Source organism: Saimiri boliviensis, chromosome 8 (genome assembly GCF_048565385.1).
Source record: "Saimiri boliviensis isolate mSaiBol1 chromosome 8, mSaiBol1.pri, whole genome shotgun sequence".
Lineage (NCBI taxonomy): Eukaryota > Metazoa > Chordata > Mammalia > Primates > Cebidae > Saimiri > Saimiri boliviensis.
Genome location: NC_133456.1, coordinates 386,834 through 408,380, shown reverse-complemented (window position 1 = coordinate 408,380; position 21,547 = coordinate 386,834). Strand labels below are relative to the sequence as shown.

At 39.5% G+C, this 21,547-nt stretch overlaps 1 protein-coding gene across 1 annotated transcript in view; it reads left to right on the top strand.

Annotated features, from left to right (window-relative positions):
- The window catches only part of LOC141585304 (uncharacterized), a 125,130-nt gene that overhangs the window by 67,313 nt on the left and 36,270 nt on the right, over positions 1-21,547 (top strand). Inside the window, exons 19-22 of the mRNA XM_074403517.1 lie at positions 1,523-1,607; positions 13,778-13,808; positions 16,473-16,542; positions 18,965-19,046. Of these exons, the coding sequence (XP_074259618.1) occupies positions 1,523-1,607; positions 13,778-13,808; positions 16,473-16,542; positions 18,965-19,046 (268 nt within the window). The remainder of the gene's footprint in view (positions 1-1,522; positions 1,608-13,777; positions 13,809-16,472; positions 16,543-18,964; positions 19,047-21,547) is intronic.

Sequence of the window (21,547 nt, the reverse complement as noted above, 5' to 3'; positions counted from 1 at the left end):
CTTTTCTTTTAAGTTGAACGACCCCGCGTTCTGGTCGCTTGTTGAAAAGGCGCCGGGATCTCCCGTGCTGCGACTCGCGGAGTCGGCTCGAACTGCGGCGCCGGCTCCTGGCGGATTTTTTGCCTAGGAATCTCCTGGCCTGGCTCGCTATTTCAGATGAATGGGCTATTCTGCCGTCTCAGGGCTCTGCTCGCCAGCTAAGAGGGCTCCCAGACCAGTGGCTTTTGTCCGGAGAACGGCAGCAACAGGGAGTGGTCACAGCAGCCGCGCGGGCGGAATCAGCCCCGCGGGGGCCAAAACAGCCGCACCGGCTGGGACTGCGACGCTGGCGACCCCTCTGCCTGGGTATCTCCTGGTCTGTGGGCAATAAGAGTTCGTCTGGAAATGCGGCGTCCACTCACCCTCTGCACTTTCACTGGGAGCTGAAGTCCTGAGCTGTTCTTAGAAAGCCATCTTCCCAGCATTCTCTAAGTATAATATTTTAAGACAAAAATATTTACATGAGGAATATTTAAAAATTTTAATGCATTAAGTATTAGAGCAATATTCAAATGTACTTTTAAAATGCTCTCTTATTATTGGTGGAGATTGCAAAGTAGTGTTAGGTACTTTAGAGATAGTTGCTGATTAAAATATGTACATGTTAATATTTTGTCTGTGAACATGTTTCTTCGGGCTGCCATACTTGGATAGTAGAGTCAATGGCCGTGTGAAGGTAACAGATGAGGCTGACCTAGAAAGTGTAGATGACGTCCTCTACTGAAATGCTTTGGTTTTCAATGTACACTTCTCTAATTTTTAAGTCAATTAGCATTAATTTTGTAAATTAGAAATTGTAGAGAGACAGGGTCTTGCTCTGTTGCCCAGGGTGGAGTGTAGTGGCATGATCTTCACTCACTACTGTCTCCAGCTCTCAGGCTCATGTGATTCTTTCACATCAGCCTCCCGTAAAGCTGGGACTACAGGCACACAACTTCATGCCTGACTCATTTTTGTATGTTTCTGTAGACATACATTCTCATTATGTTGCCCAGGATGGCCTTAAACTCCTGAGCTCAAATAATCTACCCACCTTGGCCTTGCAAAGAGTTGGGATTGCAGGTGCAAGTCACCATGCCTGGCCTAAGTTGAGGTTTATTTAAATAAATTGATTGGGCTGGGCAAGGTGGTACCTGCTGGTTATCTCTACACTTTGGGAGGCAGAAATAGAAGGATTACTTGAGCCCTGGAGTTTTAGACCAGCCTGAGCAATACCGTGAGGTCCTGTCTACACAAATAACATAAAAACATTAGCCTGACATGGTATGTACCTGTAGTTTCAGCTACTCAGGAAGTTGAGGTGGGAAGATTGCTTCAGGTTGGGAGGTTGAGACCACAGTGAGCCACCATCATGCCACTGCATTCTAGCCCTGGGTGACAGAGTGACACCCAGTTTCATAAAAAGAGTACAAATTGGTAAGAAACTCTTGATGCAACTCACTATCATTTTTCAAATGGAAACTCATTCTTAATATTGCCTTAGCAGTGTGTCCCCAAGAAATTGCCAGAACCTTTGCCTGGACCTTCCTATGAAAAAGGAAATGGTGTAGTCAATGGAGAAGAAGATGGTAAGAACCATATTTTATTTTAAAAGTCATTTGATTGATTCTTTAAAAATATGAGCACTAATACACTCTAATAGCTAAACAAAATGCCCTATTAAGCATATAATAGGTAAAGGAGGAGTAAAATGGTGGTAAGTTGTGTCTCTAATCAGGGGTCAGCAATTGATTCTATCGAGAGTGCTGCTAAAGAAGCAGACTTGTTAGTTCCACTTAAAGATACTCTAAGACCTGAGGCAAGTCAGGAAAGAGGGAAGAGATAATAAGCCAAAGAGAAAGAATGAGGAGGGCAGAGTGTACATAGAAGAGGTAAAAAAGATATGCGGGTGTATGCAACGGAGCGTAGCAGAGTCAGATTGATCTGTAGAAGTAGGAAGAACAGGGTGTTAGAAACAGGGAATAAGATAAAGTGAGCTTCCAGTACCAAAAGTGTCACAGCATCAGAACAACATTTTCCTACTCCTGCTGTCATCCTCTACTGGGGAGGCATTAAGGATTGAGGTACTGCGTCACACAGACCTGTGTTTTATCTACCACAGATGAACATCACCATAAATGGTCAGCCATGTATGGCTATAATTTAGTGTTATAGAAAATGTTGTAGCTTTATAAGATAGTATCATATAGACAATATTAACACAATTGAAAAGAATAGTGTTGTATGATTTATGGAGAGGAAGTTAATTAGAGAAGGTTTAGCCTGGTTCAAAGTTCATTAACAACATTATGCCTTGTAAGGTACTATTAAACTCAGGGACAAGATAGGGAAGAAATTGATGCTAGGTTCTAGAAGGCCAGTTAGAGTAAACAAATATGGAAACACATCAGTGTAGAGCATGGCACCTAAATTATCATGACTTAGTTGAAGAGCTTCTGGAAAATGCACATTCTGATTCAGCAGGTATGGGATTCTGCATTTCTCATGGGAACTCAGATAATGTTGGTGCTGGTCCTTGTACACAGCTCTGAATAGCAAGGGAATGGGCTTCCTCTAGAGAAATCTGGAGAAAAAAAAACCCATTAAACAGCAATTTGAAAGATAACAGAATGATGGCAAATCATTAATTTCTTTTTATTTCTGACTGTGACTGTAGCCACAGGGAAAAAGATCAGATTTAGAAAAGAGAAAATATCGTTTTATACTACTGTGGAATATGAAGGAAAAAAGTGGTCCCAATAATCCATAAAAAGCTGTTAGGAGGAAAAGCATCAGGACGACAGATCTAAAGGTTCCTTTTGCAAAGGAAGAGGGATTGAGGAAGGACAAGGAGGGAGGCAAGAAGGAAGTTTGCTGTGGCACTTTGAAGTTAGAGTCAAGAAAACGTGAGTCACCTCACTTCCAGGTGCTTCTGCATATGCCCAGTCTCAAAAAGAGGTTTCTGCTGTGGAGAGTACTGGAGGCAGGTGGGAGTGCTAGAATGGGGGAAAACCACAGCAGCTCATTTCTCTTCATAACTGTCAGGCCTAAGCGAGAGAATTTTTACTGACATGAGAGGATAAGATGTGATTAAGTTGCATACAGATGCTTCTATTAATTTTTTTTTTGTTTAAGACAGCCATTTCCTTGATATGCACTGTTTTATAAAAGGACGTGAACTCATCCTTTTTTATAGCTGCATACTATTCCATAATGTATATGTGCCACATTTTCTTTATCCAGTCTATCACTGATGGGGATTTGGGTTAGTTCTGGGTCTTTGCTATTGTAAACAGTGCCGCAATGAACATACGTGTGCATTTGTCTTTATAATAGAACAATTTACATCCTTTGGGTATCCCAATAATGGGATTGCTGGGTCAAATGGTATTTCTATTTTTAGATCCTTGAGGAAGCACCACATTGTCTTCCACAATGATTGAAGTAATTTACACTCCCATCTTGCACACACAGTCTGCTCATTAGAACGTCTGACTGACTTCAGATCACCAGTGTAATAAGACCAGCAGAACTAATTTAAACTGTGGGTGGGAATTTATACTGTTGGTGGGAGTGAAAATTAATTCTGCTAGTCTTATTATATTGATGATCTGAAGCACATTCGATATTCTGATGAGCAGACTCAGTACGTTTGTGTGTGGGGCGGGGTGGGGGGGATATGTGTGTATGTGTTGCTTTGTGGCATTTTTTTACTACTAAAAGTGAGGAAAGTAATCTTTCATTCATAACTGATAGACACAGTCTTTTAAAATAGTGATTTTGATAATTTTTGGTGTTAAAGTTTTTAAAGCATCATTGCATAGAAGCCACTAATATCATGAATTGGTTGTTCACTTCAATGTCCTTTTGAAATCTTTAATTGTTTTGAGATGCTCAGACACAATATGCAGAATTTTAATTTGTGTCCTAAAATGGTATGTGAGTGGTTATAAACTTTACAAACCTTTCTGCTGCATTCTGTGGTGTACTTTGTATCATATTTTTCAGATGTATGCACATTGATATGATAAGCTCTGATTTAATTAATTTTATACTTTTTACTGTATTTGCTTGTAGCACTCTACTACATTTAATTAGACTCTCCTGTTGCTGATAAATGAGAAAAGCAAAATAAATAAACAAAACAATTTCAGAATCAAAAGGGCTTTTGTTTAATCAGTTTGTATCTGTGAATATGTACTATATGAGATATAAAGCTGAAAAGTTCAGAATGCAAGCATGTACCACCATATTTTATAAACTCCCTTAGAATTATGACTTATGAGCCTTTAGCCTATGAAATTATGACAATTCATGTCTCTGAAGAACTTTACTGTTCTTGAAAAAACACTAAAGATAGCAAATGACATTGTCTTTTATAACCTCTTGGACATACTTGAATGAAACTGGAATGCCAGGTACACTCAGAACAAAATTCAGAACCAATGTTTTGAACAATATGTATAGATTGGGAATGTCCAGTGATGATTAGTTTTTGATGATAAAATGACCTTTCAAGTTGCACTTTTGCATTTTTTGGTCTTCTTCTTGACTTAGAAAGTTTAAATTTAATAGTTTTATTTATACAGAAACCAGAAATATAACTTTATAAATACATTTCTGTAATGCCACATGGCCTTGTGTAGTCTTCAGACCTAGTGTGCAACTAGGCTTATTTTTCCATGAGAAAAATTAGCTTCTGTTTGTTTTTTTATTTGTAATTTTGAGACAGCGTCTTGTTCTGAAGTGTGGTTCTGAGTGGATAAGCTCTTTAGGCAGTGATCTTTCCAGGGTTTTTTTCTATGGGGCTTAAAATGGCAGGTGAATTTGTTATGCGTAGGGCTGAGCACGTGGCTCTGAGTAAACCAACCAGCACCTTCCCCAAGAGTATTACCACCAGGAGTAACAAACTAATCTCTCTTGAGCTCTTCTCCACTGGCAGTCTTTGCAAGGCTCCCTCTTTCTGCTCTAATTTTTATGTTTTGCTGGCTTCTGGTGATAAAGTGAGGGTGTTTTATCCTAAACTAAGAGTTTTAACTGAAGAGCCAGAGTGGATCTGTTGTGTTCAACAAAATAAGTGCAGTCGCTCCCCCTGACCTCTGGTAGATACATTCCAAACCCCCATGGATGCCTGAAACCATAAATAGTAGTACATCGGGAATGCTGGGAAGATGGCCAACTGAGAACAGCTCAGGACTTCAGCTCCCAGTGAAAGTGCTGAGGGTGAGTGGACGCCGCATTTTCAGACGAATTTTTATCGCCCATAGACCAGGAGATACTCAGGCAGAGGGGTTGCCAGCACCGCTGTTCCGGCTGGTGCGGCTGTCTTGGCCCCCGTGGGGCTGATTCGGCCCACGCAGCTGCTTTGACCACGCCCTGTTGCGGTGGTTCTCCTTACAAAAGCCACTGGTCTGGGAGCCCTCTTAGCTGGCAAGCCCTGAGAGGGCAGAGTTGTCCATCCATCTGAAATAGCAAGCCAGGCTAGGAGATTCCTAGACAAAAAATCCGCCAGGAGCTGGCGCCGCAGTTCGAGCCGACTCCGTGAGTCACAGCACGGGAGATCCCGGCGCCTTTTCCACAAGCGACTGGAACGCGGGGTCGTTCAACTTAAAAGAAAAGACTGAGTCAGGGAGCCAGGTGATCAGGCTCGGTTGGTCCCAGTCCCCCACCCCCAACAACAACAACAACAACGAAAACAAAAACAATAATTGGAAATGCTCTGGGTTGAGCTTTTCACAGCAAGCACAGCTGAACCCAGGACAGTCCGGCTCTGTAGGGGAGGGGCGTCCGCCATTACTGAGACTCTCCACCACTAAGGAGGCAGGCGGCCGTTGCTGAGGGAACCTGTCACAACAGAGAGAGTCCGCCATAATAGAGGCGGGGCCACCATTGCCGAGACAGTTCTAACTATGCCTATATAAACAGTACTGCAGGGAAGAGCACACAGCAGCTGGGCAGAGCCCACAGCAGCTCAGCAAAGCCTTTGCAGGCAGACAGTGGCTAGGTGGGCTGCTAGCTGGGCGGGGCAGACCTGAAAGAAAAATAAAAAGGGCAGTGGCAAAACAGAAACTCATAAAGCCCTAACTCCCCGGGACACAGCACCTGGGAACAAAAAGCAGTTTATGAGTTCAGCTGCAGCAGTCCTAAACGTACCTGCCCATCAGCTCTGAATGAACAACAGAGCTCACAGCTCAGGACTTAAGCCCCAATAAAAGATAGACTGTCTCCTCAAGTAGCTCCCTGACCCTCATAGATCCAAAAGACTCACCTCATAAAGGAGAGAACGGCCTGACAGTTGGCGAGCATCATTCTGGGACAAAGATAGCGGAAGAGGAAACAGGTAGCAACCCTTACTGTTCTGCAGCTGCTGCAGGTGATCCCCAGGCAAGCAGGGCCCAGAGAGGACCTCAGCAGTCCTACAGCAGAGGGGCCAGACTGTTAGAAGGAAAGCTTAAAAAAAAAAGAAGAAGAAGAAGTAACTTCAGCATCCACAAACTAGAAGCTCACTCAGAGACCCAATCTGAAAGACAGTAACTACAAAGACAACAGGTGGATAAACCCACAAAAATGGGAAGAAACCAGCGCAAAAAGGATGAAAACTTCTGAAACCAGAACACCTCTCCTCCTAAAAGGGATCACAACTCCTCACCAGCAAGGGAACCAGACCAGATGGAGAAGGAGTATGATGAAATGACAGAATCAGACTTCAGAAGGTGGGTAGTATGAAACTACAGTGAGCTAAAAGAACATGTTCTAACCCAATGCAAAGAAACTAGGAACCTTGAAAAAAGAAGGGACAAAATGCTAATGAGAATGGACAACATAGGGAGGAATATAAATGAATTGATGGAGCTGAAAAACACAACACAAGAACTTCACGAAACATGCACAAGCTTCAACAGCCGAATTGACCAAGCAGAAGAAAGGATATCAGAGGTCGAAAATCAACTCAATGAAATAAAAAGAGAAGGCAAGAACAGAGAAAAAAGTGCAAAAAGGAATGAACAAAATATTCAAGAAATGTGGGACTATGTGAAAAGACCTAATCTACATTTGATAGGTGTACTTGAATGTGATGAAGAGAATGAATCCAAGCTGGAAAATACTCTTCAGGATATTATCCAGGAAAACTTCCCCAACCTAGCAAGGCAGGCCAATATTCAAATCCAGGAAATACAGAGAACACCATAAAGATATTCCTCAAGAAGAGCAACCCCAAGGCACATAATCGTCAGATTCACCAGGGTTGAAATGAAAGAGAAAATGCTAAGGGCAGCCAGAGAGAAAGGTCGGGTTACCCACAAAGGGAAGCCCATTAGACTCACAGCAGATCTCTCAGCAGAAACCCTACAAGCCAGAAGAGATTGGGGGCCAATATTCAACATCCTTAAAGAAAAGAACTTTCAACCCAGAAGCTCCTATCCAGCCAAACGAAGCTTCTTAAGTGAAGGAAAGATAAAATCCTTTGAGAACAAGCAAGCACTCAGAGATTTCATCACCACCAAACCTGCTCTACAAGAACTCCTGAAAGAGGCTCTACACATATAAAGGAAGAACCAGTACCAGCCACTCCAAAAACATACCAAATGGCAAAAGAGCATCAACACAATCAAGAATCTGCATCACCTAACCAACAAAACAGCCAGGTAGCATCAAAATGACAGTATCAAATTCACACATAACAATACTATCCCTAAATGTCAATGGACTAAACGCCCCAATCAAAAGACACAGACTGGCAAATTGGATAAAAAGCCAAAACCCATCAGTGTGCTGTATCCAGGAAACCCATCTTACATGCAAGGATACACAAAGGCTCAAAATAAAGGGATGGAGGAAGATCTACCAAGCAAATGGAGAGCAAAAAAAAGCAGGAGTTGCAATTCTCATCTCTGATGAAATAGACTTTAAAGCAACAAAGATCAAAAGAGACAAAGAAGGACATTACATAATGGTAAAAGGATCACTGCAACAAGAAGAGCTAACGATCCTAAATATATACGCACCCAATACAAGAGCACCCAGATACATAAAGCAAGTTCTTAATGCTTACAAAGAGACTTAGACTCCCACACAATAATAGTGGGAGACTTTAACACCCCATTGTCAATATTAGATCAACCAGACAGAAAATCAACAAGGATATCCAGGACCTGAACTCAGACCACATCACACCTACTCTAAAATTGACCACATAATTGGCAATAAATCACTCCTCAGCAAATGCAAAAGAACGGAAATCATAACAAACAGTCTCGCAGACCACAGTGCAATCGAGTTAGAGCTCAGAATGCAGAAACTAACTTAGAACCACACAGCTTCATGGAAATTGAACAAGTTGCTCTTGAATGTTGACTGGATAAACAATGAAATGAAGGCAGAAATAAAGATGTTCTTCGAAACCAATGAGAACAAAGACACAACATAGCAGAATCTCTGGGACATATTTAAAGCAGTCTCTAGAGGAAAATATATGGCAATGAGTGCCCACATGAGAAGAAAGGAGAGTTCTAAAATTGACACCCTATCATCAAAATTGAAAGAGCTAGAGGAGCAAGAACGACATATCTCAAAACCTAGCAAAAGACAGGAAATAACTAAGATCAGAGCAGAACCGAAGGAAATAGAGACACAAAAAACTCTTCAAAAAATCAATAAATCCAGGAGCTGTTTTTTCGTAAAGATCAACAAAATAGACAGACCACTAGCCAGATTAATAAAAAAGAAAAGAGAGAATAACCAAATTGATGCAACAAAAAACGATAAAGGGGATATCACCACAGATTCCACAGAAATCCAAACCATCATCAGAGATTATTACAAATAAGTCTATGCACATAAACTAGTAAACCTGGAAGAAATGGATAAATTCCTGGACACCTGCATCCTCCCAAGCCTAAACCCAGAAGAAGTCGAAACCCTGAATAGATCAAAAACAAGGTCTGAAGTCGAGGCAGCAATTAAGAGCCTACCACCCAAAAAAAGCCCAGGTCCAGATGGGTTCACAGCCGAATTCTACCAGACATACAAAGAGGAGCTGGTACCATTCCTTCTGAAACTATTCCAGACAATCCAAAAAGAAGGAATCCTTCCCAAATCATTTTATGAGACAAACATCATCCTGATACCAAAACCCGGCAGAGACTCAACAAGAAAAGAAAACTTCAGGCCAATATCCATGATGAACATGGATGCAAAAATCTTCAATAAATACTGGCAAGCTGATTGCAACAGCATATCAAAAACCTCATCCACCATGATCAAGTAGGATTCATCCCAGGGATGCAAGGCTGGTTCAACATATGCAAGTCCATAAACGTAATTCACCACATGAACAGAACCAAAGACAAAAACCACATGATTATCTCAATTGATGCAGAGATGGCCTTTGACAAAATTCAAAAGCCCTTTATGCTAAAAAGCCTCAATAAATTAGGTATTGACCGAACATATCTCAAAATAATAAACACTATTTACGACAAACCAACAGCCAATATCATACTGAATGGGCAAAAACTGGAAGCATTCCCTTTGAAATCTGGCACTAGACAAGGATGCCCTCTCTCACCACTCCTATTCAATATAGTACTGGAAGTTCTAGCCAGAGCAATCAGGCAAGAAAAAGAAATGAAAGGTATTCAAATAGGAAAGGAGGAAATCTAATTGTCTCTATTTGCAGATGACATGATTGTATATCTAGAAGACCCCATCGTCTCAGCCCAAAATCTCCTGAAACTGATAAACAACTTCAGCACAGTCTCAGGATACAAAATCAACGTGCAAAAATCACAAGCATTCCTATATACCAGTAACAGACTTAAAGAAAGCCAAATCAAGAACGAACTGCCATTCACAATTGCTACAAAGAGAATAAAATACCTAGGAATACAACTAACAAGGAACGTAAAGGACCTCTTCAAGGAGAACTACAAGCCACTGCTCAACGAAATAAGAGAGGACACAAACAGATGGAGAAACATTCCATGTTCATGGTTAGGAAGAATCAACATCGTGAAAATGGCCATACTGCCCAAAGTAATTTACAAATTCAACGCTATTCCCATCAAGCTACCAATGACCTTCTTCACAGAACTGGAAAAACCACCTTAAATTTCATATGGAACCAAAAGAGAGCCCGCATAGCCAAGTCAATTCTAAGCAAAAAGAACAAAGCAGGAGGCATCACACTACTGGACTTCAAACTATACTACAAGGCTACGGTAATCAAAACAGCACGGTACTGGTACCAAAACAGAGATATAGACCAATGGAACATAACAGAAGTCTCAGAGGAAATACAACATATCTACAACCATCCGATCTTTGACGAACCTGACAAAAACAAGCAATGGGGAAAGGATTCCCTGTTTAATAAATGGTGTTGGGAAAACTGGCTAGCCATGTGCAGAAAGCAGAAACAGGACCCCTTCCTGACACCTTACACCAAGATTAACTCCAGATGGATTAAAGACTTAAACATCAGACCTAACACCTTAAAAACCCAGAAGAAAATCTAGGCAAAACCATTCAGGACATAGACGTAGGCAAGGACTTCATGACCAAAAGACCAAAAGCAATGGCAACAAAAGCCAAAATAGACAAATGGAACCTAATCAAACTCCACAGCTTCTGCATGGCAAAAGAAACAGTCAGTAGAGTGAATCGGCAACCAACAGAATGGGAAAAAATTTTTGCAGCCTACCCATCTGAAAAGGGGCTGATATCCAGAATTTACAAAGAACTAAAGCAGATCTACAAGAAAAAAACAAACAAGCCCATTCAAAAATGGGCGAAGGATATGAACAGACACTTTACAAAAGAAGACATACTGGAGGCCAGCATACATACGAAAAAATGCTCATCATCACTGGTCATCAGAGAAATGCAAATCAAAACCACATTGAGATACCATCTCACACCAGTTAGAATGGCGATCATTAAAAAATCTGAAGACAACAGATGCTGGAGAGGATGCAGAGAAATAGGAACACTTTTACACTGTTGGTGGGAATGTAAATTAATTCAACCATTGTGGAAGACAGTGTGGCGATTCCTCAAGGACCTAAAAATAGAAATCCCATTTGACCCAGCAATCCCATTACTGGGTATATATCCAAAGGATTATAAAACATTCTACTATAAGGACACATGCACACGAATGTTCATTGCAGCACTGTTTACAATAGCAAAGACCTGGAACCAACCCAAATGCCCATCGATGACAGACTGGATAGGGAAAATGTGGTACATCTACACCATGGAATATTACGCAGCCATCAAAAACGATGAATTAGTGTCCTTTGTAGGGACATGGATGAACCTGGAAACCATCATTCTCAGCAAACTGACATGAGCAGAAACTCAAACACCACATGTTCTCACTCATAGGCGGGTGTTGAACAATGAGAACACGTGGACACAGGGAGGGGAGCACCACACACTGGGGTCCATTGGGGGGAAATATGGGAGGGACGGGGGGGTGGGGAGGTGGGAAGAGATAGCATGGGGAGAAATGACAGATACAGGTGAGGGGAAGGAAGGCAGCAAACTACACTGCCATGTGTGTACTATGCAACAATCTTGCATGTTCTTCACATGTACCCCGAAACCTAAAATGCAATAAAAAAAATATTTCCATCACATAGAGATGATAAATACTCAAGGTGATGGACACCCCAAATACCCTGACTTGATCATTACACAGTCTCTATAACAAAGTATAATAAACTATCATATGTATCCCATAAATATGTATGAATATTTGTATTAATAAAAAAATAAAAAAATAGTAAATTACACATTACTTTTTCCTTTATATACATATCTGTGATGAAGCTTCAAGAAATTAACAATAATCAAAAATAAAACAGAAAATTATAATACTCTACTGCAATAGAAGTTACTTGAATGTGACCCCTTAAATATGTCATATGGTTTTCATCTGTTTTCTTCCGATGATGTGAGGCGAAGCTATGCCCATGTAAGCAGATGAGGTGAGGTGAATCACATAGGCATTGTATTGTAGTGTTAGGCCACTATTTACCCCCTGACTCCAGGTCAATAAAGAGATTGTAGGCTAAAAGTGATCCTGAGTCTTCCAGCCTTAATGAATTTGATGGCTGGTTGCAGGAGGAGACCTTGTTGATCACTGATAGGTGGATAGCAGATGCAGTGTGGGTGCACTGCAGGATGATTCACATCCTGGGCTGGATAGAGTGGGATAGCTCAACATTTAATTGTGCTTCTGAAAATGGCACAATAAAACTTATGACTTCTTTATTTCAGGGGTTTTCAATGTAACATTCCTGGAATAGAGTCGGCTATCATTAGCTGTAACCACAGAAAACAAAACGAGATGTAAAACCTCTATTTGATCTCTGACTCTTTCCTGGTGCACAATGTCTAAAAATCCTTAGAATTTCTGAAGTGATGTCTTTTCATATGCTAAGAATTGGTGGCTGGAAGTCTCTGGGTAGCTTCAGGATAGCAACTGGTCGCTATCCTGAAGACATGATTTATTAGAGGGTTGAGATCTCCTGTCTCAGTCTGCAAACTCTGGAGCAGAGAAGGCTGAAGGTTGTCAGTCATCAATGGCCAGTGATTAATTAGTGATGCCTACTTAATTATGCATTGATAAAGCACCAAAGGGATTGGCTTTGGAGACCCTCCAGATGGCTTAATACATGAAGGTTCCTGGAGGCTGGCGTGTCCTGAGAGGGCATAGAACCTTTGTGCCACTTCCCCCAGACTGTGCACTATGCATCTCTTCATCTGTGCCTTTTGTAATGTCATTCATAGAAAACTGGTAAATGTGTTTCCTTAAGTACTTTGAGCCACTCCAGTAATTCAGTTTAACCCAAAGAGGGAGTCCTGGGAACCCCAGTTTGAAACCAGCTCGTCAGAAGTTCTCGAGCTTCAGAATTAGGACTGATACAGGGAGGCAGTCTCATGGAACTAAGCCCATTGCTTACAGAATATGATGCTATCTGCAGACAGAGTGTGAGAACTGAATTACAGGACACTCAGTGTGTGTCATCTGCAGAAATGATTGCTTGCTTGTTGGTTAGGAAAACCTGTCCACACGTTTGCTCACAGCAGCCTTCTTGTTGATGATTGTTGCTGTGGTGTGACAGCAGACAAAAACATGTCAAGGGTGTCTTTTCCACAAATGTGGTGGATAAGGGGTACTACTGTATGCTGTGTTAACTGCCCCTCATATTTTGGTCCAGAAATTATGCGCTTTGTCACTGTTCACTCATCACACCTGTTCTGCTAACAGTGCAATCTTTTGTCAATCATATAGGGTCTGGCTAGGATGACTTGTATATTACAGTTCACTTGAGGATAACAAATTTTAATAAATGTATTATTTGCATTTAATCAATACAAAGAGAAATAATTCTTTCTGAATTAATTACCTACAATAATTGTTATTAATGTTATTTATAATAAGTTCGATGTATGCTCCCGTTTGAATACTTTGTAATGAAGCATCAGTCTTGTCTTAGGCTTTAAATAAACAACAACAAAAAAAATACAAGGTTGAAAACACACACAATTGTGCACGATTTTTTAATGAAGGTTGAGTCTTGCTATGTTTCCCAAACTGGTCTCAATCTTCTGGGTCCCTCCAGTGATTCTCCTTTCTCAGCCTCTCAAATACGTGAGATTACAGGCATGCATCACTTTGCATTCTTACGCTTTTGTTATTGTATATATTTATTATTCCTCTAACATGCATTTTACTTTTTTTAAATAGATCCTTGGGACTCTGATGATTCTGCTGTCAGGTAGGAATATTCAGATTTACAACATTACGTTAACTAAGCAAATATAAATGGAAGAAACTTATATCTGTTGAGTGTTGTATTCTGAGCTAGAACCCTTTTATGTGCTATGCACTTATCATCTCATAAAGCCATCGCAGCATCTGTCTTCCTATATCCCACCATTTATTAAGTAGACAAGTATGGATTCGAGCAGTTGATTAATTGGCTCTGAAATGATCTGAAAGTTAACAAAGTCTCTGGCCCACAGTTTGACTGTCTGACTGCCTGGCTTCCAAATCCCTTATCTTGCTCCTCAGCATAGACGGACAGACATCTGTGCAGCACTTGGACCAAAGTTTACATCTGAATCAGATTAATCAGATTAATTAATTTAATTAATGTCTGCATTAATGAGAGATAAATTTCTTAAAATCCTCATTTAAGGTTATTGTGTATTTTTACCATCAAAGGATTTAGGGCAGACCTTACTTAGCTTTGGCCATAGGACTGTAAATTTTATAAAAGCCAGTTTGGACAAATCTTAGAGAGAAATTATTTGACTTCCCAGTTTGGCTATCCCTTTAGCCTAGCATTTCTGCCTGATTCCATAATACTCGTGTTTTTAGTCTTGTTTCTTATTCCAGGACATTTCTATAATCTTGTCTAGATTTTTTAAAACTTTCTTCTCTGCTCTTCTTGGTGTTTATATTGTTTCATTGGTTTAGGAAATTCTGCTTGCTATGCATTCTCAATTTTCCTATACACAGAAAACAAAACACATAGAATTACAGAATTTTAAGAGTCTTAGAACTAATTAAAATACCCTCTAATATTTTGCCTGTGCTGAACATTCTGGCCAGTTGATCCTCTAGATGGAGAACCTGAGACTCAAAGAGATTTGTATACTTCTTTTTTGTAGACACAGGAATTGGCAGAAACGGGAGTTGAACTCATTTTAAAGCCCAGTATCTTTTATTCTTTTTCTTTTTCTTTTTTTTTTTTAGCATATTTACTTGCGTTTTAATAATACAAAGGGGGATGGAGTCTGTTGCACCCAGGACATAGAATGAGAATGAAATTAGCTAGTCACCCCAATGGAAGCAGATAAGAATGGAATGAGCAGGGTAAGGCCACGTTTGAAGAGAGAGAAAACTGGATTGGATAAGAGTGTGGACTCTTCAATAAGATATCAGAATATTGGGATTTATGACAAGTTTCATAAAGATAAATTATAAAGATGAAGAACAGAAGATGTTGGGAATTATCTACAAAGTCACATTAAAAGAGAAGGTTCAACGAGAATGTACACAGATTGCTGGTCTTTTTCTTTGTTTAACAAAAACTGACAAACGAAGATTTATACTGAAAGATGCTAAAAACATTTTTGAGAAAGTGGGAAAAGTGCCTACAGCAGATAGAGATGTGGTATCATCTACTTCCACCCTGACTTGCAGAGCATTGGCTTAGAGTTCTTGAGTACAGAGGGGCTGGAGATGGCTGAACTACATAGATTTGGGGCTCAGGGCAGATGTCTGCTCACCTCTGCCTCTTTTCCCCATTCAGTTGTTTTTCTGATATCCATGTAGGCTGGGTCCAGGGCATGATGGGCTGACAATTAGTCAGGGAGTTCACCTGAGTACTTAGTAGTGTGTCTATGCTGGTGGAAGGTGATGGAGACTCCAGTTAATTTGCTTTTCAGGAGCAGGGATATAGAGGGTTTCTACTCTTGTTCATTTGAGGTCATCCTTTCAGGAATCTGTGCTTTCATAGACAAAAGATGGAAAGATTGGAGACTGCCGTGAAGCCCTGCAGAAATAAAATCTGGAAGTGTGAGACCATGGCAAGAATCATATTGAGATAGTACTTAGGGAACTAGAGGTGCAACTACCAGGACTCTGTTTTCCCAGCAGCCTCTCCTTTTGGGTTTCTGAGTCCTGATGAATATTTTCAAGACCTTGCTCGTTTATGTGAACACAAATAAGGTAGAACGTATAGAGTGATAATTATGGAATTTTATAATTGTTAATGTTTTAATCTTTCTGGAAGAGTATTCTGAATCAGAACATACACCTTTGCTATTTGACTTTTGTACGTTCAGCTTTCTCACATTTCAAATTTTGCAGGGGATTCCCTGTATTGTTTTAGAAGAAGGGAAAGGAATAGGACTTTCTTAAGTGGTTTTCATGATGAGGAATCAAGAATGCCATTTTGAAGTGATACAAATTAGGCTTTTCACCAGAGATAGCTCATGGACAAGAGACAGGGGATCTTCCTACTTTGTTTTAGGTCATCACATATCTTCTCATTTAGGCAACACGGTTATGTCATTTATTAATTGAATTTTAAGTTCAACTTTTGGGCAGATAATTTGTGAGGGAAAATGATTGTCAGGCTCTGCAATAAAATGGCTGTCAGTATTTGTTACAGAGCTGAAGGTCAGTTTTTGTAGAATAGTTTACAGATTTTTAGACAGGTGGAAGCAGAAATAGGGAATGAAAATCGATGTATAGAACAGAGGCCATATTTTAATCATATCAAGAAACATTATTTAATATACACACAGCTACCTTTCCCCATATTGTGTTTTTATTTTTTTGGAGGGGGAAGCTGGATAGGAAATGGCAGTTAAAAAAATTTTAAAGTAAATCAACTTGCTCATTTTCATTGTGTATTTTTGCTCTAAAGCGTTTTCCATGACCTGTTTGTTGACTCGTGCAAGAAACCAAAAGACAAAGGCTTGACTGCTGCTATCAAGGTAAAGTGGTCTCTTGTAAAATTGATTTTCTCAGTTTGAATCTAGTTTTGCATGGAATTTACTATTAAATTTTAGAATTCGTTACCTGTCATTGTTTTATGTTGGTAATGAAACATTGGTCAGAGAAAAACATAGATATAGGGCTAGTTGATTAAAAAAATTAACTTTGATAACTAACAAAAGATTGACAAATACTTTGACCAGGTAAGCGTTAAAAAAAAAATGAACTGGAAAAGACATCATGACAGGAAAATCACAGTAAGAAATGCTTTCCCCAATAGAAAAAATATAAAATTTCATTAAGATTTATTTGGGTAAATATTAATACTTTGAGTTTTAAATCATGGTAGTGTGACTTTCATAATATTTATGCCTCTATAAGTCTTCCATGGATCGAATCACTTTTAATAATCATGGAATCTTTCTGGTATATTTTAGTTCAAAAAAGTTCAGCCCATAGCATATAGCTTCTTTTCTTGGACACTTATTATTTTGGGATATAGTTTTTAGGAAAGATTTGTTTCTTTGCCTATATTATTAGTCCTGTAGTGAAACTAATATAATATTGAACATTTTAGAAATGTAGCTGGATGTGGTGGTGTACACCTGTAGTCCCAGCTACTTGAGTTTCAGGCAAGAAAACTGCAGCCCAGGAATTTGAGAAAATTCTGGACCACATAACAAGACTGTATCTGATTTAAAAATATAAATAGTGAAAATGTATAAACTTAAATTTATGTTCTCAAAATTTGTATTACAAAGAAATTTTTGTGTCTTTTATAAATTGTCCACAAAGAGTTTATATAAAACACTTCATCTAATAGAATAATATGTATTTTTCTGCGAAGGACCAGTTGTCGAAGCAGAGACTCTTAATACCAATATGATAATGTTTTAAAACCATAATTTTGTCATCATAGTTTTTTTAACATGTCCCCTTTGCCAGGTACGGTGGCTTATGCCTGTCATCCCAGCGCTTTGGAAGGCTGAGGTGGGCAGATCATAATAGTCAGGAGATGGAGACCAGCCTGGCCAAAATGGTGAACCCTCATTTCTACTGAAAATACAAAAATTAGCCAGGTGTGGTAGCACATGCCTGTAATCCCAACTACTCAAAAGACTGACGCAAAAGAATTGCTTGAACCTGGAAGGTGGAGGTTGGAGGGAGCCGAGGTAGCGCCATTACACTCCAGCCTGGGTTGCAGAGTGAGACTGTCTCAAAACAAAACAACAACAACAAAACAGTTACAGGGTTTATCCCGTTTGCTTGCTTTTATTTAAACTTAACATACACTTCCGTTACTACATTATCATTCTATTCAACCATTTATTCTCTCAGTAAAAATGTTATCAAAACTATGTAGGGTTTTCCAAGGCTTTGTTGACCTAAATGAAGCAGCTTCTACAATGATCTATTGATCCTCAACATAACGTATTTGGATGTTTTCTATCATAAGTTTCTTATTTTAAGATCAAAATATTTACATGGAAATATTTTAAAATTTCAATAGTGTATGTATTAGAGCACTATACAAATGTATGTTTAAAATGCTCTCTTATTTTTGGTCAAGACTGCAAAGTAGAGTTAGGTACTTTAAAGCTAGTTGCTGGTTGAAATATGTACATGTTATTGTTTTGTCTGTGAACATGTTTCTTCGGGCTGCCATACTTGGATAGTAGAGTCAGTGGCTGTGTGAAGGTAACAGATGAGGCTGACCTAGAAAGTGTAGATGAGGTCCTCTACTGAAATGCTTTGGTTTTTAATGTACATCTCTTATTTTTAAGTCAAATTAGCATTAAAATAGTAAATTGAAATTTGTGGAGAGACAGGGTCTTGCTCTGTTGCCCCAGCTGGAGTGTAGCGACATGATATTCACTCTCTACTGTCTCCACCTCTCAGGCTCATATGATTCTTTCACATCAGCCTCCCGAGAAGCTGGGACTACAGGCACACAACATCATGCCTGACTGAGTTTTGCATTTTTCTGTAGAGATGCATTCTCATTATGTTGCCCAGGATGGCCTCGAACTCCTGAGCTCAAATAATCTACCCACCTTGGCCTTGCAAAGAGCTGGGATTACAGGAGCAAGTCACCATGCCTGGCCTAAGTTGAGATTTATTTAAATAAATTGATTAGGGCCGGGCGTGGTGGTACCCACTGGTTATCTCAACACTTGGGGAGGCAGAAGCCTGACATGGTATGCACCTGTAATTTCAACTATTCAGGAAGTTGAGGTGGGAAGATTACTTGAGGTCGAGAGGTTGAGACCACAGTGAGCCACAGTCATCCCACTGCACTCTAGCCCTGGGTGACAGAGTGACACACAGTTTCATAAAAAGAGTACAAATTGATAAGAATCTCTTGATGCAACTCACTATCATTTTTCAAATGGAAACTCATTCTTAATATTGCCTTAGCAGTGTGTCCCCAAGAAATTGCCAGAACCTTTGCCTGGACCTTCCTATGAAAAAGGAAATGGTGTAGTCAATGGAAAAGAAGATGGTAAGAACCATATTTTATTTAGAAAGTCATTTGAATGAACAATTGTTTAAAAATATGAGCACTAATACACTCTAATAGCTAAACAAAATGTCCCATTAAGTATATAATAAGTAAAGGAGGAGTAAAATGGTGGTAAGGTGTGTCTCTAATCAGGGGTCAGCCATTGATTCTATCAAGAGTGCCACTAAAGGAGCTGAGTTATTAGTTCCACTTAAAGATACTCTAAGACCTGAGGCAAGTCAGGAAAGAGGGAAGAGATAATAAACAAAAGAGAAAGAATAATGAGGGCAGAGTGTACATAGAAGAAGTGAAAAAGATATTCGGGTGTATGCAACGGAGGGTAGCAGAGTCAAATTGATCTGTAGAAGTAGGAAGAACAGGGTGTTAGAAACAGGGAAGAAGATAAAATGAGCTTCCAGTACCAAAAGTGTCAGAGAATCAGAGCAACTTTTCTTACTCCTGCTGTCATCCTCTGCTGGGGAGGCATTAAGGATTGAGGTACCATGGCACACAGACATGTGTTTTATCTACCATAGATGAACATCACCATAAATGGTCAGCCATGTATGACTATAATTTAGTGTTATAGAAAATGTTGTAACTTTGTGTGATAGTATTATATAGACAATATTAACACAATTAAAAAGAATAGTGTTGTATGATTTATGGAGAGGAAGTTAATTAGAGAAGGTTTAGCCTGATTCAAAGTTCATTATCAACATTATGCCTTGTAAGGTAGTATTAACCTCAGGGACAAGATAGGGAAGAAATTGATGCTAGGTTCTAGAAGGCCAATTAGAGTAAACAAATACGGAAACACATCGGTGTAGAGCATGGCACCTAAATTATCATGACTTAGTTGAAGAGCTTCTGGAAAATGCACATTCTGATTCAGCAGGTATGGGATTCTGCATTTCTCGTGGGAACTCAGATGATGTTGGTACTGGTCCTTGGACACAGCTCTGAATAGCAAGGGAATGGGCTTCCTCTAGAGAAATCTGGGAAAAGAATCATTAAACAGCAATTTAAGAAATAACAGAATGGAGGGAAAACATTAATTTTCTTTTATTTCTGACTATGATTGTAGCCACAGGGAAAAAGGTGAGCTTAAAAAAAGAGAAATTATCATTGTATACTACTATGGAATATGAAGGAAAAAAGTGATCCCAATTATCCATAAAAAGCTGTTAGGAAGAAAAGCATCAGGACGACAGATCTAAAGGTTCCTTTTGTGAAGGAAGAGGGATTGAGGAAGGACAAGGAGGGAGGCAAGAAGGAAGTTTGCTGAGGCACTTTGAAGTTAGAGTCAAGAAAACTTGAGTCACCTCACTTCCAGGTGCTTCTGCATATGCCCAGTCTCAAAAAGAGGTTTCTGCTGTGGAGAGTACTGGAGGCAAGTGGGAGTGCTAGAATGGGGGAAAACCACAGCAGCTCATTTCTCTTCATAACTGTCAGGCCTCAGCGAGAGAAGTTTTACTGACATGAGTGAATAAGATGTGATTAAGTTACATACAGATGCTTTGGCTAATTTTTTTTGTTTGAGACAGCCATTTCTTTGATATGCACTGTTTTATAAAAGGAGGTGAACTCATCCTTTTTTGCAGCTGCATAGTATTCCGTAATGTATATGTGCCACATTTTCTTTATCCAGTCTATCACTGATGGGTATTTGGGTTAGTTCTAGCTCTTTGCTATTGTAAACAGTGCCGCAATGAACATACGTGTGCATTTGTCTTTATAATAGAATAATTTACATTCCTTTGGGTATCCCAGTAATTGGATTGCTGGGTCAAAAGGTATTTCCATTTTTACATCTTTGAGGAATCACCACATTGTCTTCCACAATGATTGAACTGATTTACACTCCCATCTTGCACACACAGTCTGCTCATTAGAATATCTGGCTTCAGATCACCAGTGTAATAAGACCAGCAGAACTAATTTAAACTGTGGGTGGGAATTTATACTGTTGGTGGGAGTGAAAATTAATTCTGCAAGTCTTCTTATACTGATGAACTGAAACCCATTCGATATTCTGATGAGCAGACACTGAGTGCATGTGTGTGTGTGTGGCTGGGGGAATATGTGTGTATGTGTGTGTGTGTGGCATTTTTTACTACTAAAAATGAGGAAAGTAATCTTTCATCCATAACTGATAGACACAGTCTTTCAAAATGGTGATTTTGAGAATTTTTGGTGTTAAAGTTTTTAAAGCATGATTGCGTAGAAGCCACCAATATCATGAATTGGTTGTTCATTTCAATGCCCTTTTGAAATCTATAAATGTTTTGAGATGCTCAGACACAATATGCAGAATTTTAATTTGTGTCCTAAAATGGTATGTGAGTGGTTATAAACTTTACATGCCTTTCTGCCACATTCTTTGGTGTACTTTGTATCATATTTTTCAGATGTATGCACATTGATATGGTAAGCTCTGATTTAATTAACTTTATAGTTTTTACTGCATTTGCTTGTAGCACTCTACCACATTTAATTAG